Genomic DNA, 26,804 nt, shown 5'->3' with positions numbered 1-26,804 from the left:
TCCCCAAAAAAACGTACAAGAAACAAACCTAGAACATAATAAACATGCATAATCTATGCGTACAAAACAGAAGCATTGTATCATTTTCTAGTAACAGCAATGAAATTTTTCGTTTTGCTTAAGTTTTATTGTAAAAATAGAACATTAAGACATGAGATATTACAATGAAAGGAGGTTTGTGTATGTTTTCTCTCACCATGCACATCCGCATTTTTTCCATAAGGGATAAGCAAGATTGTAATTTTTCAAAATAGTCCTACATCCTAATAAAACAATGCTTCAATTGGAAATTCTGTCATTGCCGTATAAGTTGTACTATAAAGAAGGAATTGTAGATTTCCTAGAGACGTAATTCGAACAAGAGTTATCAGGTTACCAGGCTTACTTGTAATTATCAGCCCCTTATAACAATTAATGCAATTACTATGATTGAAATATACATGATTTGTAGGTTGACTTTCATTTTCTAGGGGGTTGCTTCACTTGCTCACCCATCCCCCTTTCTGGAACGTGATATTTTTGTATCTTAATATAAATCTAGCGCAAACTAAAATAAATTGAGCGCTTGAAATTTTCAATATCTCCATTTTCATTCCTTGTTAACTTTCATGGAAGGTCCTCTTCGTCTCCCACACACAATGAGGGAGGCTCCTACCAACACTAAGAGAATTCCCAATGCGACCAAGGCCCACTTCACTCCTTCCAGAATCTGCAGGTTCGTCAACAACATGTCCTCTAGCATTTCAACAAGCTCGTCACTGAGGCTGACACCCTGGAATGGGAAATGTTCATATTTAGTATCTGCTGAAAGAGGATGCTGCAAAATGATAATCGCTGAGTGCTCTACGAGACGTAAGGCTCAAGCCTCCTTTCCACATGATTTACTTGTAATCGAAGAAACAGAACAGTATGACTTTTTTTTTTCATTCTCATCCCGGCTTCCGATAATTAGAATGTCCCCACCGTAGTCGAAGTGGTGTCAGGAGAAGCGATGCGATAGATAACAACCATATTTCCTGACTTCAATTTGAGAGAACAGAAAATGCATTGGATTGATTAATCGCAAATTTAAAATCGAAGAATATGTCCATATTTTATACAAAAAGTACAACAGAAACAAACATGCAAGACCTGTAACGTATGTGTGGTAAGCTGAGTTAGGCCTATGTAACCAATTATGTATTGGCAGACAGACGGCAGCCTTGGGTGATGGTCATCTCTAGTGGAATTAGGTCATGATAAAATCTGTTGTTAGTTAACAAGATTGATTGATTGATTGATTTGGTGTTTAAGTCCACTTTATGCACAGCAAGGCTAATCGGGACTGGACCTACAGTTCAAAGTGGGATCCGAACCACTATGTGCCTCCACAGGGTATCGAACCCGGGACCCTTTGATTACAAGGCGACGACGCAACAATCAACGATACACGACAAAACCTTACATAAAAAATGGAATTTATTGTTAGAAATAGTTAGGCCTACTTCGATACTCGAAAATCAAACCAATTAACAATAAGTGTATAACATTTCCTTTATTATAACGTATAATGAAACAAGTTTTAAATATTCAGAGTTGGTATTTGAAGGGAGTGAGGGGGAATTTTCCATCTGGTTAGGGAAGACTCTGTATTTATAAAATGTGAAATGTTTTCGATTTAAAATATGTTCTATATGGTTGTTATGAGGTATTGGAATAGGGTTTTTGTATTTTGAAATGAATCCCCCTTCCCCCTCCTCGAGAAATGAGTGGTAATTTCTCCTCTCCCTACAGGAATACTTTCCGCCTCCACTGAACAATATAAATATATGAAGACTTATATTATATACCAGAAGCATAAATAAAAATCATGTAAGTCTTCACATATTTGTTTCATTCCAATTAATGGTCATCAGTTGTAAGCAATTGTTTACAAGAGAATTTCCAGCAGAAAGTAACTATACAAGTAACTGTAACGCTTACAATTACTTTTATACTTAAAAGTTGAAACGTTTGCAGTTACTTAACGGTGAATTCTCTATCATGACAAGGCCAGACAAGTAAATGTTGTTTCCCTAATTTGAACTAGATAATATCGAATATGCACAACACCCTCCATGCATAGCCCTGACCTCGCTCTATGTATTTTTGTTCCCTCGCTCATGGTGTCACCAGAAACTTGAATAGTAGAAATAATACTAATAATTATTATTATTACAAAATAACAACTATTATAAACTAAAGAGTAAACTCATTATTCCAAATGCATTATTATATCTATGGGAGACTTCCCTACTTCTGAAATGCATTGTTATTCTGTTTTGTTATTAACTTATACTCACCTGGCTCAAGTGTGAAATTTTAGTAAAACAGCTTATGTTGTGTAACCTGTGACACAAAAGACTCATTTTTTGTAATTTATAAACGGTGGAACCATTTCAATTATTATTTTGATTAAATGGTATAATATGAAAACATAACCTAGTTCCCCTGCAGTTTACAATAAATTTCTTTCGATCTTGCGAAGTTTTTACTTTTGTTCTTCTGTTCGAATACTAACTGAAGTTTATTCAGGGGCGTTACTAGGCTGGGACAACCCCGAGGTAATAGGGTCCCGAAACGCCGAAAGACTGTAATGGATTTTCGCTGCAGGTAGATTATAGTGACGTTTAAGTCCCAAAGCTGATGGTTTCGCGTGGTTGCATGTCTGCAGTAATCAGTTAAATTCTATTATTGACTGTTCAATGTAAAGTCTTGGAGGAGATGAATATCACTTCTACGTCAATAAAAACAGACTGCCTTGATACGGCTGCAAATGATCTCTCACGTAATGCTCTCTTAGATATGACTGAGCTTCGGGGAGCATTGGAATCAATTGTCACAATGATGAAAATATGTTCTAAATAGAAGTATTTCACGTAAATTCTCTGAGAAAAGAATCAAAAAGATAAAGAATCACTATCAATATTTTACCCAATATTAGACACAATTTGTTCACAACGAAAATCGTTATAAAGGCATGAAAGTAGTTGTGGACACATAAAAAGTGATACAGCGTTCTTTGTCAAGATCCATAGACACCAAGCTTCGCAAAGAACCTTAAAAAAATTCAAAAACATTTCCTAACCTTTATTTTATTCATAAATATTATCAGAAGTTCTTTCAAACACAAGATAAAGTGCATGAATGATGTGAAAGAGCTTGCTCATCTCCTTGTGATGCAACATAGTTCACTGACTTCCAGTTTTTGTGATGATGCACGTCTGGTTTCGTGTACAGTCACCAGCAAAAAAAAATGAGACACCTAGATCCTAAAATACTGGCTTTCCTGCAATGCGATATACGACCGTGACTGTACCTTACTGTGCTTCTCACAGTACCAAAGGCGAGGGATCGTTTTCTAAATTTAAAATTATAGAAACTTATTTGTGCAGTACTATGAGCCAGGAACGTCTTAGTGGTCTGGATTGACTTTCAACTGATAATGACACAGGCAAAAAAATAAAGTTGAACAAAGTAATCGATGCTTTTACGTAATTTATCTATAATGTAAGCATTATAATTAATCATTAATCTTAATTTGTTAATGAGTAAAGAATGTATTTCACAGTATATATTTGATTAGTTGTACTAGTCGTCTCTGTAGCATTTATCAAAAACAAACACATTTGTAATCATAATACAGAGAACTGTATTTGCTTACACCCCATATACTAAAATTATGAATGTTATATTCGTATATCTAGTCATAATAATATCATAACTGGGGACCCCCACTCATATAGTCTGCCCCGACCCCCCAAGAGTCTTGTTACGCCCCTGGGTTTATTTCTATTCTGTACTTTTTTTGTAAATTCCAAGGAACGATGTTAATATACAAGATGGGTCGACGGACCGATTATACTCCCTCGCCTGAATTTGGAACAAAATACGTAAATGTTTCTTCTACTCGATGGAACTGTCAAGAAGGCACATACGGTTCTGAAGACCATGTCTACATGTTAGTGCCAGCACATATCCCAAGATTGGCAAACACTCTGGGACACGTAAATTCAACTAGACGAAGAGGACTATGAAAAGGACCATGTTCACCTTGACCCTGCCTCGCGTCTTTGGTGACTAGGTAATACATTCGTTCTCCTAACTTACTGACAGACCCTCGTATAAATATTGGAATTCGAGTTCCAAACAACACTGTATTAACATTATATTCTATCACTTGCAAATATTGTGTACTATAACGTTCCATATCCCACTCTATAATGAGCTACACAGGCTACAGTTAGACAATAAAGAGAAACCGTTCTTCAGTTCTATTTGGTTTACTAACCTCATCAATCCACACAAGCGGAACCAACGTATCCTGGACATCCGAAAAGTACTTCACGCCTGGGTACCTTTTTAGAAATAAATTGAACTGTACTCTTTTTGATCCTCGAAGCGGTATACCTGTGTACTGAAATAGAAAAGTAATTGAAATTGTAAATGATGTCCTTTCCTTGGTTTATCCAGTTGCTGTTCTGTTCAGGCTGCATTACAAAATTAAGAAAGTAATGTACGAGATAAGTATGTATTTGCCAGTCTATGGAAGTAACTAGTTTCTTGTAACGCAGTTAAAAGTAAGTTACTTTTCTGAGGAATTCTAACTGTAACTACACTTGAGACCCACCTCCACAGTTTTGACGTAAAATGTTATTAAATGTATTAACATCATACGTATTTATTACTGAACTTTATCTACATATAAGTAGGATTAGACGCTTCCATTTGGATAATAATTTTATGTGCCTCCAAACAGTTCGAAGAAAAAGTAAGAACAATTAAACATTTTATGTCAAAAGTGTGAGGTGGGTCTATTTCTTTGCACGCAAGTATAGATACTTTTAAAAGTAAATAGCTGTAACTGTAACAGAGTTCATTCAGACTTCCGCTAGATGGCAATGATGAGCAGAGTTCATTGTGAGTTCAAGGTAGCTCTAAACTGGCGTGTGTGCCATTGCCCGACGAATGCCATTACCCTTCTGTCCCTTATATTTTGTTGCTATTGTAATGATAATTTGAACAGAGTCCTATTATGCAGATTGTAACGCTTAAAAATCTAAATGAGACAAAATAATTTCTGAAGAAGTTCTTCCTTGTTATTTTCTCTTTAATCTAGTACACTTGCCGATCTCCGCGTCGGAGTGGTTGGCTCAGCTCTCTTTCATCATATCATCACTCATTCTCATCTTCGCGATTAGCCACAAGTGGCAGAGAAGCGAAGTTTCATAAGCCAAATCAATCACTATAGTACACTTAAATACTCTAAGAAGTTCATACATCGTGATAACAAAGCAGTTACCATACGTAGATATTAAAAAATTATGATAATAATACCATAAAATTACATAATCAGCAAAATCAGGAAACTCCACTTTAGCTACAAGAAACACATTGCTAAAGAAAACAGTAGCTTAGTAACAATCACTTCTATTGTTTCACAGTTTAATTGTTGGACAAGTAATCTTATTGATTTAACACATGTGCTGCGTTAAACGTTTGTCCAAGATTCGCTTTCAGTTTCCAGGTATAATGTTGCGCAAAATGTATAGTAGGATTTGAAAGAACAAGCAAGGAGTTTATTGCAAAATAACACTGGTACACAGACAAGTGATATGTCGTTTACAGTGTGATGAAAACCAAATCTCACTTTTTGAAAACACTCCCAGCGAGTAGGATGTCTGGCAACCGATGGCTTCACAGCAGTGCCTTGCGGACTTCTTGCACTCGCAAAGTATCCGTTGTGACGTTAGATGTGACCAGTTATTTGTCGGTTACTGCTTGATACACGGAAATGTTCCACTCCGTTGTCTGATGATGTTGGCCTTTTTTCATGACGTTTCAACTCGGAACGAGGACCAAAGATCCTTTGGTGATTAGTATATGACTCGTTATGTTAAAAAGAAGTTTCTATGGTGAATGCACGGTTTTCTGCCCCCTACCATGCTGTGATAAGTAAACCGTGTTTGGCTCAACATATCAATTTTCCCGCGCTACAGATCGCTCGACAGTTTGTGTGCCAATTGGAAACGAGATCAATTACGTCTTCTAGACATCAAAGAGCGAATGGAAAGCAGAGAAGCAGCGCTTACGTTTACACACACACACACACACACACACACACACACACATGCCGTTGCCACTTCGTAGTTTAGTCCTCACTTTTTTCTGGCATAAACAAGTTCAATTTGTACAATTTTCGTGATAACGATTGATTAGTGTGCTGCACGTGTATTTGGTCATACCCGTGTAGCTTATTCTTAGCTTGGCTATCCCCAAATTGAGTTGACAGTAGATAGTGGCAACGCTGCGTAGTTTCTGCTAGAAGGGTCAAAATTCGGGAAGCGCAGGAGGAACAACAGCTTAGGCCGACCACGCAAGAATTTTTAAAGGCAGACTCACCCCCAAATCTGACCTATATCCGGTTCCCGCCTAAGTTCATGCAACGCCACCATAGTACGTAAAGTAAATCCTACCATGAATGTTCCTCCACTCTGTATTAACAGTTTCTGGTTAGTTTCCTTGTGAAGACGACGACACCGTGGACACGGAAATATTATAACTATGGAAATAAGTGCGTGAAACTTGGTCTCATCAACTTACTGGTTCGATGTCTGCAAATATTTGATGCTTCTCCTTGTCAGGTGACAGATTTTCAACGGAGGTCTGGTACTGTCCATCAGCCATGTAGAAGTGAGGCTGCGAAAGGAATATTGCGGTATCTGCGGAAAGAGAATCAATTGAGTTAGATGTGTACATGTACCGATGTAATATTTCCTGCAGTTTGTGAAAAACCCTATCGAAACATATAAATTGTGTGCATTGGGTAGATGGGTTTCCCCGTGGATTTAATAGTGTCAGGTTCGATACTTTCAGCCTATTTTTATACCTATCGTTCCAGCCTCGGCGCTTTCGCCCTCACAAATACAATTTTCTGTGCTCGCTGAGGTGTTCAACCCTGACCTGTGCAGAGCGGACTTTTCATTTGAACCTGTGTGCATTTACGCTGTTAGTGATTGATTGAATGATTTAGTTTCGCGTTTGGTGCCTTTGGCTAATTTGCAAAGATCTGGATGAGTGATGAAATGATGAAATTGATGAATGGAAATTCACAAACAACCAAGCCCAAGCGGGATTCGAACCCGGGACCATTGACGTCGCAGCGCGATGTGCTAACCACTCGGCCACAGGGTCCGGCGCTGTTGGTGATTAAATGCTTTATTGTTATTTTGTGTATGTTCGAAGTTATGCTTACTATTACTATAAAGTGATAATAAAGTCGAACCTCTCTAATATACAGTATGTTAAAACCAGAACAGCCGTAAAATGTAAGCTATTTGGAAACAGTCGTTTAACTTGCAAAGTAGCGAGGAAACGCCGAAAATTACCTGGTATTATGGTGAATGAATAGTCGTGTTAACCTTGGATTTATTCCAATAGAAACTTTGAATAATTATATCCAACTTTTCCGCTGGAAGTTGGCTAGGCAACGATAGCTCCTTGCATATCGTTGCATATCGAAAAGAAAACCGCTCACATTCTGCTACCACTGTGTAGTACGAGATTTATTTTTCCTTCATTTGAATTTCGAATACATTAATTAAAATATGAATCACAGTGGTCCAGTCTTTAAGGCTTCAGGCTACTGCGTGGTAACTCGGTTCGATTCTCTGGTTGGTCAATTCGGGGGAAATTTCCCATCAGTGTTCCTGCACAAGAGGTTCTGGGTCTCGCCCAGGATCACATATGTTAAATCGAATTGGTGATATATATTTATTTTATTATCTATTGCTTGAATATTAAATTATGATTGATTGATTGATTGATTTGCTTTATTTTACTTCATTTTTTGTGCCACTTTTGACTAATTTGTGAAGATGGGAATGAGTGATGACATGACGAAATTGATGAATGGACACTCATAAACATCCATGCTCAGGCCGGGATTCGAACCCGGGACTCCTAGCGTCGTAGCGCGATGTAACAACCACTCCGCCACGGGGGCCGGCGAATATTAAATTATGGTAGTGGAGCGTGTGTGTTTTTATGTGGAAAAATCTACACATACTAAATGCTTACAGTATATTCTGTATCCCCTCCCAGAAAAAAATAATCTCCATTCACCTATGCAAGCCACGTAAGCCTATCTTACAAAACTTCATCCTAAAACTGATACCACAGACATGCATATCCAAAAATTACATAGATCTTTCGTTTAACATCCAAACTGGAAGATACAAAGTGTGGAAAAGGCTTTCTGCTTTTGGAGGGAGAGGGGAAGGGGGCAGTTTTGTCTGGTGACTGAGAGAGAAGAATGTTTTAAACATTAATTTCTGGTGCTTGCATTCTTGCTCAAACAAATAACTACTAGTTCTTAATGGAGGATTTATTGGTGTGGTTTAGACTAAACTCAGAACCATAAATCTTTCCACAAAACTCGAAGGTATTAAACACATAAAAAAAAATAATAATAAGGCAACTTACTTTGGCAACTAGTCAAATCCCAAATTCCGTTCTTGAAGCAAGCTTGCATTTTGGGACAAAAGCAGTAGTTTCTTGCACGTTCCTTAGGAGATACGAACAAATCTTGGTCAATAATGTAACGGTATCCAGGTATTCCCTTGTACTCGATTTCTTTCTCGTATACAATATGTAGTGACCTGAAAGATAAAACAATTCAATTTGCTTTAAAATTAGATTTTTCTATATATTAAACTCAGACCTTCACGCACATACTCTCATACACACATATAGAAGGTGTTGGCTTAGGACATTGGTAATTCGCAGCTTGTTAGGAGACATCAAGATGAACAGCATTCCTTAATAACGTTTTGATCATTAAGGCTTCGGTTTGAAGCTACGACTCCTCGATACACGGAATGTTTGTATCCTGTATAGCGATACCAGTTATTTTTGTGAAGTAGAAGAAGTTATGCCGTTATTTGTATTATCTTAGATTAAGTAAAGAAAGGATCTCGAGTATTCGCTTTCGCAGGACAAATTGTTGCAAACATTGTGAAACATTTTACCATCCCGTTTGTTTCATCAATGTAAATTTACAAACAATCTATTTTAATATATTATTCTCCAAGGTTCTAGCCGCTGTTGGAGTAGTGGATTCCTGACACAATATCAGTTTCCAATAGGTGAACTTCCAGTAAACTGTAAACTGATTGATTGATTTCGTTAATTCTACTTAACGTTTCTTCCACTTGTGGCTAATCGCAAATTTGAAGATAACTGAAGATATGATGAAAATTTAGAAAGGACTTTCACAAACAAACAACATGGCACGCCAAAGCTAGAATAGGATTCAAACCCAGGACACCCGGAGTCATAGGGCGCTGTGATAACCACTCTGACACCAAGGTCGACAAGTACACAAGAGTAAATTGCAAATAACAAGGCTGCAGAGGTGAAACTTCTTCAGAAATACCTTTCTCTCATTTAGAGACACAGACCTAGAAATGAAAGAAGGTTAAAAATTGTTTCAGGAATTTTTCTGTGAAAGAATAATTTCCAAGAGAATATGGCCAGGCAGGTCTCCTGATTACAACAGTATAGACTTGTAATAGGACGTATATACAAGGTGCACCAGAAGTGATAGCCCAAACAAAAACGGTGAAAAGTAAACGATAGTATAAGTCAGTTCACATTACCATTACAATAACAACAAAATGTAAGGGAGAGAAGGGTAATTTCATTCAGCGGGTAATGGCACACACGCCAGTTTAGAGCTACCTTGAACTCAGAATGAACTCTGCTCAGCATTGCCACCCAGCAACAATCTGTCCGAATTCCTTACTTTAAAAGTATCTAGTTACAGTTAAAATTCCTCAAAAAGTAACTGTTACAACTGCGTTACAAGTAACTTGTTACTACCAAACACTGGCAAATACACATACATTATTCCAATAATTTTGTAATTCAGCTTCTCCATTTTAATTATCTAGTTGGCCGCAGTTTTTCTCTTCTTCGTACTGTAAATCTGACTCAACCATAATCGTCTAAAGGAATATATACCTACACATAAATAACGATCGCTAGAAAAATAATTAATAACGCCTTTGTGCTTAATCAGATGTTGAATTTAGTTTAACTTACCGACACACGTCCGTAATGAAAATATCTATTTTGTCCTCCGTTGTTAAATGTGGAGAATATACGGTTGAGTCGGAACCTTTGATGATGTTGCAGTCCTGGTCACTCCACGTGTCGACATACTTGTTGTAATTCCATCCTGCTATCTTACCTATCAGACTGGCATCGTCGACCCCTGTATGTACAGTGTACACTCCATCGTCAGTTGCGTTTTTCTGCAAGTACAGTTATTCCTTTAAATTTCAAAATGATAATGCATACACAATAATCTAGTCCGTTTCTTACTGGAATTACTTGGAATGGTTAATGTTTATGAGCACCAGTATAATATTTTCTACATACGGCTGAGGTGGTCAATATCAAGGTTGCTGACATACAGGTATTGGACAAAATAATGGAAACACCTGTGGAAGTCGGAACATCATGTATTAATACGGTGTTGGGACACTTTTAGCATTCGATACAACTTGGATTCGGGACGGAATAGACCGATACAAGTCCTGAATGGTGGTGAGTGGAATTTGAAGCCATTCTTCATGCAGCACAGACTCCAGCTCAGGTAGAGACGAATGAGGTGTAAATCGACGCCGAACCCTGGATTCCAAAACACCCCACAGAGGCTCGATGATATTCAGGTCTGGGGACTGGGTGGGCCAGGGGAGATGTTGAACCTCATCAGCATGCTCTGGAAACCACTGTTGAACAGTGCCAGCAGTATGAATGGGGGCATTATCATCCTGGAAGATGGCATTCCGGTTTGGAAATAAGGTTTGCACCATTAGGTGGATCTGGTTACCCAAGAGTTCTCTATACACTGCTTATGAGACCCGACTGTGTAATGTGACAAGGGGGCTGCCGAATACCATGATATAATGTCCCACACCATAATAAAGCCGCTACCATGTTTGACAGTCGGGCAGTGACAGTCCACATCGTATGCTGCCGAGGGTGTTCGCCATACAAACACGCGTCCAGTAGTGGGGAAGAGGGTAAAGGTTGACTAGTCTGAACAAATGACATGTTTCCAGTCCTCCAACGTCCAAGTTTTGTGGTCATTGCATCATGCACGTCACCTTCGAGCACTCGTCTCAGTTATTAGGGACTTGGCAATAGCAACACGCCCATGGATACCCGTTTGATGCAGTTCCCGCCTCACTGTTTTGCATGACATGGGGTGTTTAGGTGCTGATTAAGTTCTGTAGTCACTTTGGAGGCCATTGTTTTTTTCTGCAACGTCACAATACGCTTCAAGGCCCGGCGGTCCCTTTCCTGCAGCTTCGTCTTTCAACCACTATTGTGCTTAGCAGACCCTGTTTCACCGTGTACTGTGTATGCGATCATGACTTTCGATACCGTGCCTCGTGTTACACCACATAACTTCGCTGTTTTGCTCACAGATGCTCCAGTGAAACGGGCACCAACAATTCGACCTCTTTCAAACTCCGCCAGGTCGGCTATACTGGTCACTCACTACACCTGAACAACGTGCACTACCACACTGCCTCACTCTACTGTCAGTGCACAGTCCATACTACCTGCAACAAACAAGAGAAGGTTGATTTCCACCGTGCTCAGTATTACCAGGCACATTGCAAATATGTCCCACTTCTGACTCGTGTTTCCATTATTTTGTCCAATACCTGTATAATAGATGTCATTCAACGTCGAAGCAAATAACTTAAGGAAGCAGCCAATATCATGTTTTATCTTCAATAATAATTAGTTGCGTTTTGTTGATTTTTCCTTAGGTACAGTACCAAGGTCGCTCAAAACAAGCAACGCACAATCCACTGTAGCTCGGGAATGGTAAGGGAAATGATATTTTGTAGGTAGAAGCATTGGTCCTTTACCACCTAAACAACACCTAAATAACGTAATCACGAACAAAGAGGCCAGAGTTACGCGCATCAAGTTGCATCACGATACCTCATGCTACAATCATGACAGTTTAGAAGATTGGCCATGTGGGATGGACAGTGGTGCAACAACGCACAACTGAAGGATCATCTGCGTGGGAAACAGTTTGGAGATGGCAACGAGCTCATTGCGTATGTGAAAAAGTATTGTAAAGACCAACCTCAAGAGTTTTACGAACGTGCATTCATGTCATGGAAACAAAGATGGCTGCAGTGCAGTGAAGCACATGGATCATACATTAGTGACATTTCCAAAGGACCAAAGCACCAATCCATCTACCTACACAATTTAATTTCCTTAGTCCTTACCATTCCCGAGCTACAGTGGATTGTGCGTTACTTTTTGATCGACCTTTGTACTTTGACAGGAATCATTTCTTTAACTACGCAACATGGAAAATAATACAAAATGGCATTCAATTCGATTCAATGAAACCAATATAAAAAAGTGAGAGAGTTAGAAGTCAAAATACGACATAAACTGTTTTCTGTGTGTATTTTTCTTATTTTTGGCCTTATTTCTACCACTCCTGTCTAATTTCTTGAAGGGATATTTAAAAAATCGCTAACCCTTTTTTTACTCACGCTCTGGACCGTTGGTAGGCTCTCTAACTAGGCTCGTGCGGTCAGCTGGAGATGTGACTACACTATGAGAGATGCAGACAAGGAAAGGATCGTAGAAGAAGGAATAGAGAAAATAAGAAAATACAGGAAAATAAAATACGAAGGATACATAAAGATATAAGAAAGTAGGTGGACAGCAAAATAAGAAATAGGAATGAAATAGATAAATATTTTGAAAATACGCCGGAAGGAGAATAACAGGCAATGAAAATAGATTAAAGAAAAAGAGAAACACTGACCTGGAAATGAAAGCACAGGACGAGTATCTCTTCGTCCAGGGGACAAGGTTTAAAATTGTTTCAGGATTTTTCCTCTGAGAGAATAATTTCCAAGAGAATATGGCCAGGCAGGTCTCCTGATTACACCAGTATAGACTTGTAATGGGACGTATATACAGGGTGCATCAGAAGTGATAGCGCAAACGAAAACGGTGAAAAGTACACTAGTAGAAGCAAAAAAGTCTATGTAAACATGGGGTAGCAAATGAACCGTTTGCGAGATATTTGTGAATGAATGTGTGGATGGGTGGGAAATGGCATGTAAGTCACAAACTGCGACATTCGATTGTCTTCTCTTGTTGTCCCAGTTTCTCTTATATTAAATATTATAAGTAAAAAATATTGGGCATGTGTAAAGACACTGAAAAAAGCTGATCCAACATGTATTTCATGTCTGTAAAGTTTGTTATTTAATGAAAAACATTTAAAAAGTCTGCTGTAAAATTCGACAAGAAAGCGCCATTTGCAGCCTCTAGGCGCCATTTTGGAAAACTCGAAAATTCAAGATGGCGGCCACATTCTCTTAGGTACGTTTTGATTCAGAAAATTCCTGGGATGGCCGTTTAATGCCCCTCCCATAGCTGGGCGTGAATGTGTTCAGTGCTTTTACCCGACGATCCTAGAAATATTACCTATAGTACTTCAGATAAAGTGTTCATGAGAATTTTCTTTACTGGGAGAGATAGCATCAACCATGTTCCCCCAACCTTGACGACCACTGTGCCAATTAGAAAAAAATCCTGTGGGTGGCCTTGTCTGCCTGCCTGTGTCTGTGTGTGTGTGTGTGTGGCTGTTTACTCATAACAACACAAGACATATTGTACTTAAATAATCCAATACTACTTCACTCACATGTCTAAATAAAGCGAAACTGTAATCCCCATCGCTATCACTGATTATCATCTGTGGGAGGTGGTCTTTGATTGCTCTACATGCGAAACCAGCTTGTAATCCATGACAATTCAACTTGATTCCTCCAAACAAAATGTTGTGCACAGTGTCGTTGATGAAAAGATCTTTTGAAGAATTGAACATGTAATTTATAGAGAGGTTTGCGGCCCCTTCTCCTAGGCCTAAGGTTTCAATGGCGAGCTGAACACCAGCCTGAAAAACAAAAGAGAGAATAGAGATATACGATTATATTTTCAAAAGTCCCATTACGTTGCTAGGAAAGAACACAAGATTAAATTCAAAAGAACTTCAGATAAAGTGTTATAGACGAATCACGACGCCTACCGGAACATTTTTCATGCTCGGCTACAGCGGGACCTAGCATGACGCTTGCCGGAGCTAAACGAAGAGACGCGGAATTACACGAGAGGGCATGTGGAGACGCGGCGGAAAGAAATTTTCCTCTCTAGAAACCTGCAGACATCTGGCAAGGAAGTTCTGTTGCCGCGTTTCCCTGCGTCTCATATGTTTTAAGCTTAACAATAATGACAATATACAGTATGTATGTATCTAAATGAGAGTGTTAACTACGCGTAAATCATAGTGCACTTACCACCATAGCAGGATGAAGAATTACCACAGTGTCAGTGTCATTGCCATTGGACAGCTCATCGTTGAAAATAAAAGTTTGATTCTGCTTGTAAGTGACTGTGTAATTGTTGTTTTGCACCATCCACACTTTCTCCCTGAATTGGCTGAAATTTAAGAAGAAATTTAAGAAAAAAAACACCATCATTAGGCGATATTATTTATTCATGCAGTACATTACAGTAATCCACGGTTTCTTCAGTATCGCATCGATTAAACATTTTTCAATAATTTACCCGTTATTTATTTTTTAGCAAATTTTCTTAACGTTCTTGAATTGCCTTTTTTTAAATGTTTTGCTTCGAAATTAGCGGAAAAGAGGAGCCACATATGACTCTTTACGCGCACTTCAATAGTGCTTATACCTTGAGCCCACTTTCAGGTTTTCAAAGGGTTTCGCTCTGCTGATGTTCCCGGTAGGGATTTTTCCCAGAAAGGGGGAATTTTGGAGCCAGAAATAGGAAAAAGGAAGAATCCTCGGAAAAATGTGCAAGAAAGGGAAAATTTGACGTCATGCATTAACGTACTATGTCACAACCTCTTCCTGACTCATGCTCATTTCTGTGTTGTCTCGCCTAATGATTGATTTAGTTTACTTTACTTCGCGTTTTGTGCCTCTTGGCTAATTTGCGAATATGGGGATGTATGATGAAATTGATGAGCAAACAACCAAGCCCGAGAGGGAATCGAACCCGGGACCCTTGGCGTCGCAGCACGATATACTAACCACTCCGCCACAGAGGTCGACAACCACTCGGCCACAGGGTCCAGCTCTCTCCTAATGGAGTATAAACACCTGAAACACGTCAGTTGATCGTAATTGAGCTAAAAAAATGTGTTATGACTTTCAAGTTAAAAGTTTAATTATTAAGGAAGACTGAAGATATAGCAAATTTTATAAATTTATTGCCTAATGTAATTAGATTAAATTAAGTGCATTTATATATTATTCCACCACAATCTAACACCAGCGTAAAATTATGCACAAATACCTAAGTTGGTTCTACATTTGCTTCTTACACATCTTTTAAAATCATACTTACACCCTCATAGATCCAACATTCTGCATAAATCCTGCAATTGGTGACTATAAATTTTCTATTTTGTATATCTTGTTTGTGAAAAACGGAATTTTAAGGTCCAAATTTTGCTGTATACGATAGGAAAATATCTCTTTGTACCAGAAACATCACTGTTTCCGTTCCCACGTGTGGGCGTAAGGTGATAAGAAGCCACAGGTCCCGGGTTCAAACCCTAGGAAAAGCATATTAAAACTAGGAATTAAGAATGCCGTCTTGAATTTGCAGGAGATAAGTGCGCCACCTCGCTCCTGCCAGTAGGCAAATGACAACCGAAAATACTTGATAAGTAATTTGCTTCTCTGTATCTTGCCCCCTGCCTATATCTTATGAGTATATTATGTAATTATTATTCAAAGAGGTTGTCACAGCGCGCTACGACGCCAGCAGTTCCGGATTCGAATCCCGACCTGGGCATGAGTGTTCTTTGTGAGTGTCCATTCATCAATTTTATCATATCATCACTCATCCTCATCTGCGGGATTAGCCAAAAGTGGCAGAAAAGCGAAGTAAAATAAACCAAGTCATTAAACAATCATTTTTTAGTGTTTGATGTTGTATAGCAAGTGTTGTGCATGCTTTGGCAAGCTGGCCACATTACTACTGTTCGACACGGTAGACGAAACTAGCTCGAGAAGAGGAAACATGTGCGAGACAAGCTGTAGGTTTCACATCAGTGTTTCACTTGTATGCGTGTATTGTGACCATGAAAATTGAGTGTATAATGCAGGAAAATGTAAAATCAGCGAACGTAAAATCGCGGTTCTACTGTGTGAAATTTCTGTGATCTTTCGGCAGCACACGATTTTCACAAAACATGTTATTTTATCAGTTCCATCCCTATTTTTGCCAATGTACTCGTCCAGTCAGCGCATACGCACTTTCGTCGATCCAGGAGGTTTGGTAAATTTTCGAACTTTGTACATCATCTCAAATATTTAGCACACCTAAACGAGCTTATATACCGGTATATCTGGATTTAGTTATTTTTTGGTTGGAATTTCATTAAAGTAATGAAGGTACGATATTGGGAAATTCGTACTTACTCATAAACATACGGTCCCCTCTCTACTAACTTTGGCTTCTCAGTGCCATTTTGCACGGCTTCCGGGTTGGCAACTTCGAAAAGGTACACTTTGAAGTACAAAGGAAAAGGCAGTTTCACGAATTTGTCCCACGTTTCGCTTCCATTTGTGAGCTGCATATTCTGGAAAGACATAAAAACAAGAGAACTCAGTGGTTGAAGCTCACGTTGTTATTTAAGAGAGAGATAATACTACCGTGCGTCCATTTAGCTTGCGAGGCCGAGAGATCGGGAGAAGCGTGGCGGGCGGTGCTAGCGGAGATGCCGACATTTTCGACCAGTAACGTCTTGCTTATTTTTATGAACATATCTTTGGCATGCAGATAGTTATATTAATACTGCAAAACCGAGCACTGGCCTGTGTTATAAGAGTTGTTCAAAGTGATGTCCACCTACATTCACACATTCCTGGCATCGTTTGATGAAATCTTGATTCACACGCAAAAGTTCTTCCGTAATTCTAACCGTCTCTCTACCTGGAAGTGAAACGCCAGTGAATTTCTGTGCAAATTGCCTACACACGTTTCGACACGAGTCTGTTTTCACGTAAGTGTCATACATAAAATTTCTTTGTTGTAACGTAAACTTTGCGGCTGGCATTTCAATCGCCTCACTTACACACAACACACACACACTGCAATTACACAAAGAAGTAGCACGGCAAGTAACCGAAAACCACACTCTTTCACACAGTACGAAATTAACACCCTCTTGGTTCAAGATCTGTTCCTCACTCCATTCGCAGCTCTGTCCAGGGCACCTGTAGTCGCGAAGGAAAGAACAACTCGAGCTCGGATCTTTCAGATTGCAAACAATGCTCACGAAAACCATTGAGTTTTAACGGTTTAGTCTGCAACTTAATCTTGATGCAGTGTTGCACATTCGAAACGAAACCTCCAAACGATTCCGAGCGAAGCAAAATGCTTTCGAAGGTAAACTTAAGCGGGATGTTACTGGTCGAAAATGTCGGCATCTCTTTTAGCGCCGCCCCCCCGGCAACACTTCTCCCGATCTCTCGGCCTCGCAAGGAAATGGACGCACAGTACTTTGAAAACTAAATGTAAGTTATACTCATTTCTTGAAATGTGACGTTGTTAAACGTAGGCTGTAATGCTTATTGCCCAAACATCATTGATACATACTCTGCATCTGGAGTCCTTAAAGAGAGATTAGTCCACAAAAGATTGAAGAAAGTGGGTAGGATTTGTCAAAAAATATTCGAACCAAAAACCGATCTGTTCCTAAAGAGTGGCAGGTCATTCCTTGACTACTGTGACCTACAATGTCGAAGAATGCGGTCTCACGCGTTGTCTTGACACAAAGGGTCCGAAAAGTAATTTCCCACATTTTTAATTCTTTGACTTCGACTTCCGAAGTATCGACGAGTTTTACTCGTAATCATATCTCGGACCCACCCTTGCGTCACCGGCCATTCCCGGACATCACCGGCTATACCCGGAAACCCTATCCTAAGCATTTCCAAATTCCCGAGAGCACTACAAATGGGGTTAACAACCTGCCTCAGGAGGAGAAGCCAACGAGGACGCCAAGGATCAAGATCGGGTCGCGAAGAGCGCGACAGTGCCGGACGGGGAATCGTCTACAGGGCCGGCCAGAAGCCGTGGGGCCCAAGCCGGGGCCCTTCCAGAGGCGAGACGCCTCAGGCCAACCAGCGGAAGCAGCGGCCAGCCGACCGTTCCAGCGTCCAGGCGATCCGGAGATAAGTATCTGCCCGTTTATGGTGCTAATCCTTCTCCCCTAACTTCTCCCTCTTAATAATATATTGGAGTGTTTTCCAAACAATAAACTCAGTCCCTTAAATATTCAATTAGTGTTTCTTTAATTTAACTGCTCTACCTCTGACTCGTCGCCCGTTGGTCAACGGGTTATACCCTCTAATACGGAGGGTGAAATCCGGTACGACTAAGGTTTTAACACCCCCAGTTGTGTCTCAGCCCTTGGACAGAACCTTAGCCCGTAACGCTTGAATGTAGAGGGGGTCCAGACACCACCCACGAGGGTCGGATGAAGGTATGGGGAAGTCCGGTGTAAAATTATGATTTTTCATGTCAATGTATGGCCAATATTTAGGCACATGTTGCCTGCGTCTGTTGACAAAATTTAGACCTGTTAGTGTTGTCAGCTAACGGTGATATGTCCCTAATATGACACATTTTTCCACTTAAGTCACATAATGACCACTCCAAAATCCATCAAATGCTGCACGTGACCAATGTTGTTCGCAAATGACAGATCAGCATAGCATCGGTTATCAGACATCTAATTATGACCCTTCGATAATTTCCTACATACTTTTCTCACCCAAAAGCCATTTATTAATTTATACATATTTCTGCATGAAGTAAATTGTAATTTGGCCATTACTCCAGTGAGTACATTAAGGTCAAATACTTCTGGTTTCACGTGATAGGGAACATAATGTTGAGAAGGGAAGAGGGTATGCACACATTATGCACGCCAGCATTATTTTCGCCATCATTTGATAGCTAACAATAATTTTGTGGGAATGTGTCAGATCTTTTGCTAACACTTTCGCTTACTTGGCCTCTTTGTGTACCAAGGTAGACGTTTGACTTGATTTGAGATTTCGAAGTATAGAGTAAGCCCCATACTAAAGTCTCAATAATGTTATCTTTTCCCGTAACAATTGACAGCGTATTACAAAGCTTCTTATCGTTAATCGCGACAATTGAGGGCGAAAAGAAAAAGAAATTGTTGCTTTTTCTCTTAATGTTGTCGATTTTTTTATAAGTATCCTACTTTTTAAATGTAATTAGCAATATTTTTAAATTGTTAACGGCATGCGAACTGATAATTCACAAAAGCAATATCAACAAGTAAATGGAGTACAATAACATACTCTACTACAGCTATAAAATACTACTGTACCCTTTAGGTTTAAATGCAATAATTAAAATGCGTGTTTCAGTTTTTATTTTAACAATGTCTTCTATCCCTCTTTTATTCAAATATCATCGTCATCGGTATTCTGCCATGAATGACAATTTGTAAAGTTAAATGATTTCATCGATATATTTAATGGCAACATAATCCAAAGTTAATTATCTCCACTAAACGTCTCCCGAAACTTAACGTATGCCCATTGACACTTTTTGTCACTTTTGCCCACTATGCTAAAACTTATCTATAAAGGGAAAGTAACTGTCCTTGCCCCCCTCCAGTTCGGGCACCTTGCCCCACCTCCAAATTTTGTAACCCAATCGCCGCCACTGTGTAGTACCTGTTAAATTTTTGGGACTAGAACATTGGACTTTACGTCATCAGTTCGCATGCATTTTCACTAAACCATATATAATTCAAATAATCTCGCACATGCTTCATAACCCATATCATTATCGATCTAAGCAATTGATATGGATGGTTCTGCTTTTATCCTCCAAGAGGAAAAATAAAACTTGAATATTTCAAATCATGATATGCTATCGTAAACACGTATAAAAATAGTGAATTATCTTATCGTAACTGAATAAAAAAAAGTAGTGATTCGTTTTGCATAAAATGTATTGGATTAAACATCAATACACATGAATGTGATATCGTCTTCAAAACCAGTTCTGTCACAACATTTTTTGATTGAAATACGTACTAAAAATAATGTTATTGTTCGAAGGAAGATAAAGTGTGACATTATTTTCTATCATCTGCAAAATGAAATATGAAGTGTACACAAAAGACTGACATATTTGATTACCAGGCTGATTGGAAAGGATTCTTGAAGTAGAATGTGTGTGTGTGTGTGTGTTTATGTCTGCGTGTGTGTGTGTGTGGGGGGGGGGTATTTAAGAGCGGAATTAATCCTCTTGAAATAATATTTGTTGTATCGGAATGTAAGTATGCAGATTGAAAGTTTCGATCTGATAAGTTATTTTCACCAGATAATTTTTATATTTTTAAAAATTATATACAGGGTGAGTCACCTAAATTACCACCGGAAATATTTGGTGAACAACAATAAATATTGGAAAACTGCTTTCGCAGATATATAGGTATGAGAGGAGCTCATGAAATTAGTGGGCACAATACGTTCAACTACGTAAGGAAGTACGATTATCAACACAAACTTAGTTCTTTCTTAATAGAAATCCCATTTTATTTTCAACTCATTTGAAAGTACGGAAAAAATCATTAAGTATGCCGTTTTTTACATTGTAATACATCAAATAGTTCTGAAGTAATTGTAACCTGAAGTTGACGCTTGAAACATACTTTCTCACAAGTTGATTCGTGTATAGTAAAAAAACATGTTCCTCTTCTGCATACTATGCGTTGTGCTTAGGAAAGTTGTTACGTCGTTCCAACAACTGCAGGTTACAATAAAATGTGTAGTTTGTACGTAAGTAAGCTTTGACAAATTATCTAAAAGGTTCTGATACATTTTTCTGAGTTAACAAATAATTGTTAATTAAAAATTGTAAATTTTAACATTCCGGCATCAGTTACATGCATAAATGTTAGTACATTAACATCTTTCTAATTTTTAATTGACGTTCATTTATTTACGTTATAATTTTTAGTACATTGGAACAATCAACTCTTCTCGTCATGACAAATCTTTAAGTTTTCAACTTTTAAACTTTGTAGCTTATACATTTTATCAAATTTATCAAATAAAGCAATGGCGTACCTATGTACGTCAGAACTGTTGCTGAGAAAATAGTATTTTCAGACTCTGAATAGGCCAGGATGATACTTATCTATGGCGAGTGTAGGGAAAATGCATCACATGCGTGCAGGCTGTATGCGCGACGGCATTTGCACTCGGCTCTGCCGACAGGTATACTGAAGGATGTGCCTTCACGCTCAACTTCAGGTTACAATTACTTGAGAACTACTTGAAGTATTACAAAGTAACAAAGGTCATTCTTAATGATTTCTTCCATGCTTTCAAACGAGCTACAAACAAAATGGGGTTTCCAATAAGAAAAACTAAGTTTGTGTTGATAATCGTACTTCATTACTTCGTTGAACGTATTGTGTCCACTAATTTCAAGAGCCCCTCTCATACCTAATTATCTGTGAAAAGAGTTTTTCAATATTAATTTCTGTTCATGAAATATTTCCGGTGGTAATTTTAGGTGACTCACCCTGTATATTTCTTGGTGATTATAAAAATGTGAGATTTTGTATTCAGACATTCGATATACCATTAAATATTTTACCAGGGAACAGTGACTAAATTGCTAGTCTTTGTACGAAAACAATTTGATTCTCTTGCATCTATTTAGATCGTTTCCCATACTTAATGTTCAATTACCTTTACGGTAACTATGAAAACTGATTACTATTTTGTTTTAAAATATTCTCAAGTTTGTACAGTGTAGATTTCTGTAACTTCTTATCAGTTTGTTCTATTTTATCTTGTTAGATTTTTTTTTTTTTAAATGCATCCTTACAAACATGTTTCTGTTCACATGGCAACTGGATGCCTGATTGATCTGTGTGCAAAATTTACAAGCAAGAAATATTTCCAAGGTAATGCTGGGATGAGACCTTGAATGAAGGCCACAACCCTTTACCCCTTTCCCCACGCCTAACTTTCCATCATCTACCTTCAAATCTCTTTTCGCCGTATTTAATCTAACCGTTAAAATGTGGCGTTATTGAGATCAACCAATCAGCACCAGTTGTGTTAGATAAATAATTTTTGAATTGTGTTGCCACCAGGGTAAACAACATAAAGTTATCTTATCTTCATCTTGTCTTCTTACAGAGTAGCTATTATTGCATCTGCAATGCAAGAAAAAACATGAATGTGGAGGTAATATGAGTTACGTATCTAAATCACTCTGTTATTTACGTCGCCTTATGCATACGCGTATACCCTTGACCTCATAGATCTAACTGCTTTCAGAAGAGATTAGCACATTTCAAGATAGCCTGAATGACTCTCTATATTTTTTCTCGATATATGCATTGTTTCGACTTAATTCTGTCCCATTTCTTAGGATTTATAGAAAAAAGTTAAGATTATCATTACAGATATGGAAGCAAGGTCATTTTTTGATAGGATAAAATGTTTCTGGTTGCATGTTAAACGAATATAATCGTAGGATAATGTTTTAATAGCGAAAGAGAGAGAACGTGACAGAAATAAAAGTGAAAGGCGGAGAAGGAGGGAAAATTAGGGAAATTAACCACGATAGAGGACGAAGATAGAAAGAGAAAAGAAGAGAGAAATATAGAAGCGTGAGAGAAGGAGAAAAGGAAATTAGGGATGTAAACAAGCCAATGAGAGAGGGGGATGAGAGAAAGAGAAAGAAATAATGAACGAAAGATAAAGTGAGAAATAAAGGAACGAGAAAGATGGATAAAAGAGACTTATATAAGCCAGTGAGAGAGAGAGAAAACAAATAAAGAAACGCAAGACAGAAAAAAGAATGAAAGAAGAGAGAGATATATTTTATAAAACATGACAGAGAACGGAAAAGAAAAGGTAGTTAAATATTTAATCAAAAAGAGAGGAAACAAGCAAGAAGAAACAGATTTTAAGAATGTGGATCAGACGAAATCTACAGTGCGTTCATTTCCTTGCGAGGCCGAGAGAACGGGAGAAGTGTGGCGGGCGGTGCTAGCGGAGATGCCGACATTTTCGACCAGTAACGTTCGGCTTATTTTTATGGACATATCCTTAGCATGAAGATATTTATATTACTATTGCAAAACGAGCACTAACTTGTGTTATAAGAGTTGTTCAAAGTGATACGTCGTTTTTCCTTAGGGGTTCTAAAATTTAACGATCCAGTTTCTCGTAATTTAAGGACAAGACGTCTAACCGTTTCTTTACCTGGAGATGAAACTCCAGGGACTTTCCTTGGAAATTGCCTATACACGAGTCTGTTTTCACGCAAGTGTCATACACTAAATTTCTTTGTTCTAACGTGAACATTGGAGCTGGCATTTCATTCGCCTCACTTACACACAACACACACACACACACACTGCAATTACACAAAGAAGTAGCAAGGCAAGTAACCATAAACCACCAAACTCTTTCGCACAGTACGAAATTAACACGCTCTTGGTTCAAGGTCTGTTCCTCACTTCATTCGCATCTCTGTCCAGGGCCCCTGTAGTCGCGAACGAAAGAACAACTCAAGCTCGGAGCTTTCAGATTGCAAACAATGCTCACGAAAACCATTGAGTTTTAACGGTTAAGTCTTGATACAGTGTTGCACATTCGAAACGAAACCTCCAAACGATTCCGAGCGAAGAAAAACGCTTTCGAGGGTAAATTTAAGCGGGACGCTACTGGTTGAAAATGGCGGCATCTCCGCTAGCGCCGCCCGCAACACTTCTCCCGATCTCTCAGCCTAGCAAGGAAATGGACGCACGGTAGCAGAGATATAAACAGAGGAAAAACGGGTGGTAAAATCTTTTTTCCTTATTCCGAAGGGGAGGGAGAGGTAACCTCCCTCTAAGTGTCCATGAATATACATGTGATGAATTCATATTTACTTGAAAAAATTCTGTTCTCCGTACAATGTAGCAACCATCGTGCTTTTGAAGCATGTACAGCCACAAGTAATAAGCATTTGAAAATATTTTGCTGATCCCCTTGAATGTTCGCGACCTAGCCGTGCAAAACGTTTAACAGGGTTTCAAAGCGTTCAGGATATTTACGTTTCAATCTCCTCTCATCTACATAAATTTCATTTAAATTATGTTAAAGGTGTTGTCAGGACGTTAGTAATTCTTATCTATGGTTGCTGTAATAATGCATTTTGAGACATGGTTCTTTATAATTCGCACTGAGCAATTTTATCAGATTACATGTTTCACCGCAGGGAAATTTCATTATTTTTATATTTTGAAAGTGCAAAATACTGAATAAATTACAAATAGAGCTACCTTTCTTCCGATCCTTCTGTTAGTTACCTGTTATTAAAAGCTATGTTGAAAGTTTGAAATTTTTAACAATTATTTTCACATTAGATTGTTCATTCCTAGCAATTGTAGCTACGATAGATAGTAAGTACCTTTTTGGAGTCTTAATGTTTGATTAACCTATGTGTGTGTTTGTAATAATAGTGCTGAGAGTCTGCGACATAATCTTTGGACGTTGATACAAGAAAGTGAGAAGAAAATGGATGTTTGTCAATGAATGAATTAGCATGATAATTCGGTGGGTTTCTTCAGCTATGAAACTACAATTCTCTCTTTTGTCTATTCTCTTTTTTTTTAATTTTCTTCACTCTCTTTCTGTCTATTTATCTCCCTTTCTTCTTCCGTTTCTCTTCTTATTTTTCTATCGTCGCCTTGTAATCAAGGTGTCTCGTGTTCGATATCCGATTGAAGCATGTAACAGTTCGAATCGCATTTTAAATTGTAGGCCCAGTCCCGATTAGTGCATAAAGTGGACTTAAACTTTAAACTTCTTCCTATTTTTCTTTTACTCTTTCAACTTCTCTCCTCCACCCTCTCTCTCTCTCTCTCTCTCTCTCTCTCTCTCTCTCTCTCTCTCTCTCTCTCTCTCTCTCTCTCTCTCTCTTTCTCTCTTTGCTATATATATATATGTATTTTCCTGTCCTGTCTACTTAACTCTTTCCTATTTTCTCCATTTCTCTAAATTTGCCTTGCTTCTTCATCATCTCTTTCGATCTCTACTTCTTTTGTCTTCCTCTGCTTCTCTACCTCCTTCTATAATTTCTCTATATTTCTGTCTGTCATTCTTTCTCTATTAATTTAATAATGTGCATTTGTTGTTTCTCCATTCCAATGGTATGTAAACTGTACGAGGCGCGAGAACTTCTGAAAAAGTACTTCCTTTCTGAAAGTTTAAAATGTATTAAAGTAAAAAATATATTATCTTCTTCAGCTCCGAATCTACAAATTTTGTGCCCTCCTGCCAAATATTACTGAAGGCCCCCTCTACTTAAAAACACGCACTTGTGAGAGGAAATGTCAAAGCTTTTGCTGTTATTCAGTTTCTTCAGTGTATGTGTGCGTGCGTGTGTGTAGCTATAGTGTGTCCGTAAAATAATGGTCTGGTTTTAGAACAAAGCACGGTAGAAAGATGAACGATACGTCAAAGCAAAGAGAAACTCTCCAAGTTTATGTATGCGAAAGCTTACGCGCCGACACCTACATGTAGCGCATGCATATTGTGTTTCAAGGTATTGGACGAGACAGTTAATGGCCCCTGCATTTTTGCTGAACAAACAATAACGGGCACCACCTTCCTTGATATGTTACAGGGGTATGCAGTGCCCCAAATACCGGAGAATTCAATTTTCCAGTTAGATGGTGCTCCTCCACATTTTTCCACAATCGTGCAGGATTTTCTTAACGAAACATTTCCTCAGCGTTGGGTCGGACGAGGAGGGTGGATTGCCTGGCCCCCACGGTCTCCAGACCTTACACCAATGGATTTCTATTTGTGGGGTTATGTCAAAACACAAGTGTTTTCCTGTCAAGTTCGACATCTGGACCATTTAAAAGCAAGGAACACTGAAGCTGTTTCGTCTATCACGCCGGATGTTCTCTGCCCTGCATGGGAAGAGACTGAATATCGTCTTGACATCTGCAGGGCAACTAAGGGTTCACACATCGAAGTCTACTGAACAGGTAAGAAACTTGGAGAGTTTCTCTTTGCTTTGACTTATCGTTCATCTCTCTACCATGCTTTGTTCCAAAACTATGACTGTTAAAAACTCCACCATTATTTTACGGACACACTGTATATACACCTCTGGGAAAAAATAATTTGATTGACGTTAGCATCGCTTTTCTGTCACTTTTAGCTAATTGCGATAAAAAGAATGAATGATGATAGGAAGAAATTGATGAAGGAACTCTCACATAGAACACCCATGACCAGGCTCGGATTGGAACCTCCGTCGCAGCGCGCTGTGCTGACCACTCCGCCACAGAGGTTGGCATACCTCTGGAGAGGAAGGTAGAATTGTATTTTTCACATGGAAGTTTTGCAAAATCATGTGCAGATAAAACTTATTTTTAAATAATCACTGTTGAGAGCTGTTTAAAGAGGCAATTCAGCTGGGAATGATGGACCAATGCCTGTTTCATAATATTTCTGTAATTGTAATTTTCCTATCAGTTCATCATGAGTTGGGTTGTGTACGCAGGAATGATTAGGTAAGAAAATCAGGTTTGATTACTCCCA

The 26,804-nt window shown here is 38.6% G+C and overlaps 1 protein-coding gene across 1 annotated transcript in view; it reads right to left on the bottom strand.

Moving 5' to 3' along the window:
* Window positions 1–329: 329 nt before the first annotated feature.
* LOC145991453 (sensory neuron membrane protein 2-like) overlaps window positions 330–26,804 on the bottom strand; it is a 30,886-nt gene continuing 4,411 nt past the window's right edge. Inside the window, exons 2-9 of the mRNA XM_083127457.1 lie at window positions 16,602–16,762; window positions 14,442–14,583; window positions 13,790–14,041; window positions 10,123–10,334; window positions 8,503–8,678; window positions 6,622–6,740; window positions 4,310–4,435; window positions 330–772 (exon numbers count right to left, since the gene is read on the bottom strand). Coding sequence (XP_082983583.1) covers window positions 590–772; window positions 4,310–4,435; window positions 6,622–6,740; window positions 8,503–8,678; window positions 10,123–10,334; window positions 13,790–14,041; window positions 14,442–14,583; window positions 16,602–16,762 — 1,371 coding nt within the window. The 3' untranslated portion in view covers window positions 330–589. The remainder of the gene's footprint in view (window positions 773–4,309; window positions 4,436–6,621; window positions 6,741–8,502; window positions 8,679–10,122; window positions 10,335–13,789; window positions 14,042–14,441; window positions 14,584–16,601; window positions 16,763–26,804) is intronic.

The sequence above is a fragment of the Lepisma saccharinum genome, chromosome 8 (assembly GCF_977018435.1).
Source record: "Lepisma saccharinum chromosome 8, izLepSacc3.1, whole genome shotgun sequence".
NCBI classification, from domain to species: domain Eukaryota; kingdom Metazoa; phylum Arthropoda; class Insecta; order Zygentoma; family Lepismatidae; genus Lepisma; species Lepisma saccharinum.
This window is presented reverse-complemented; position numbering and strand designations above follow the sequence as displayed.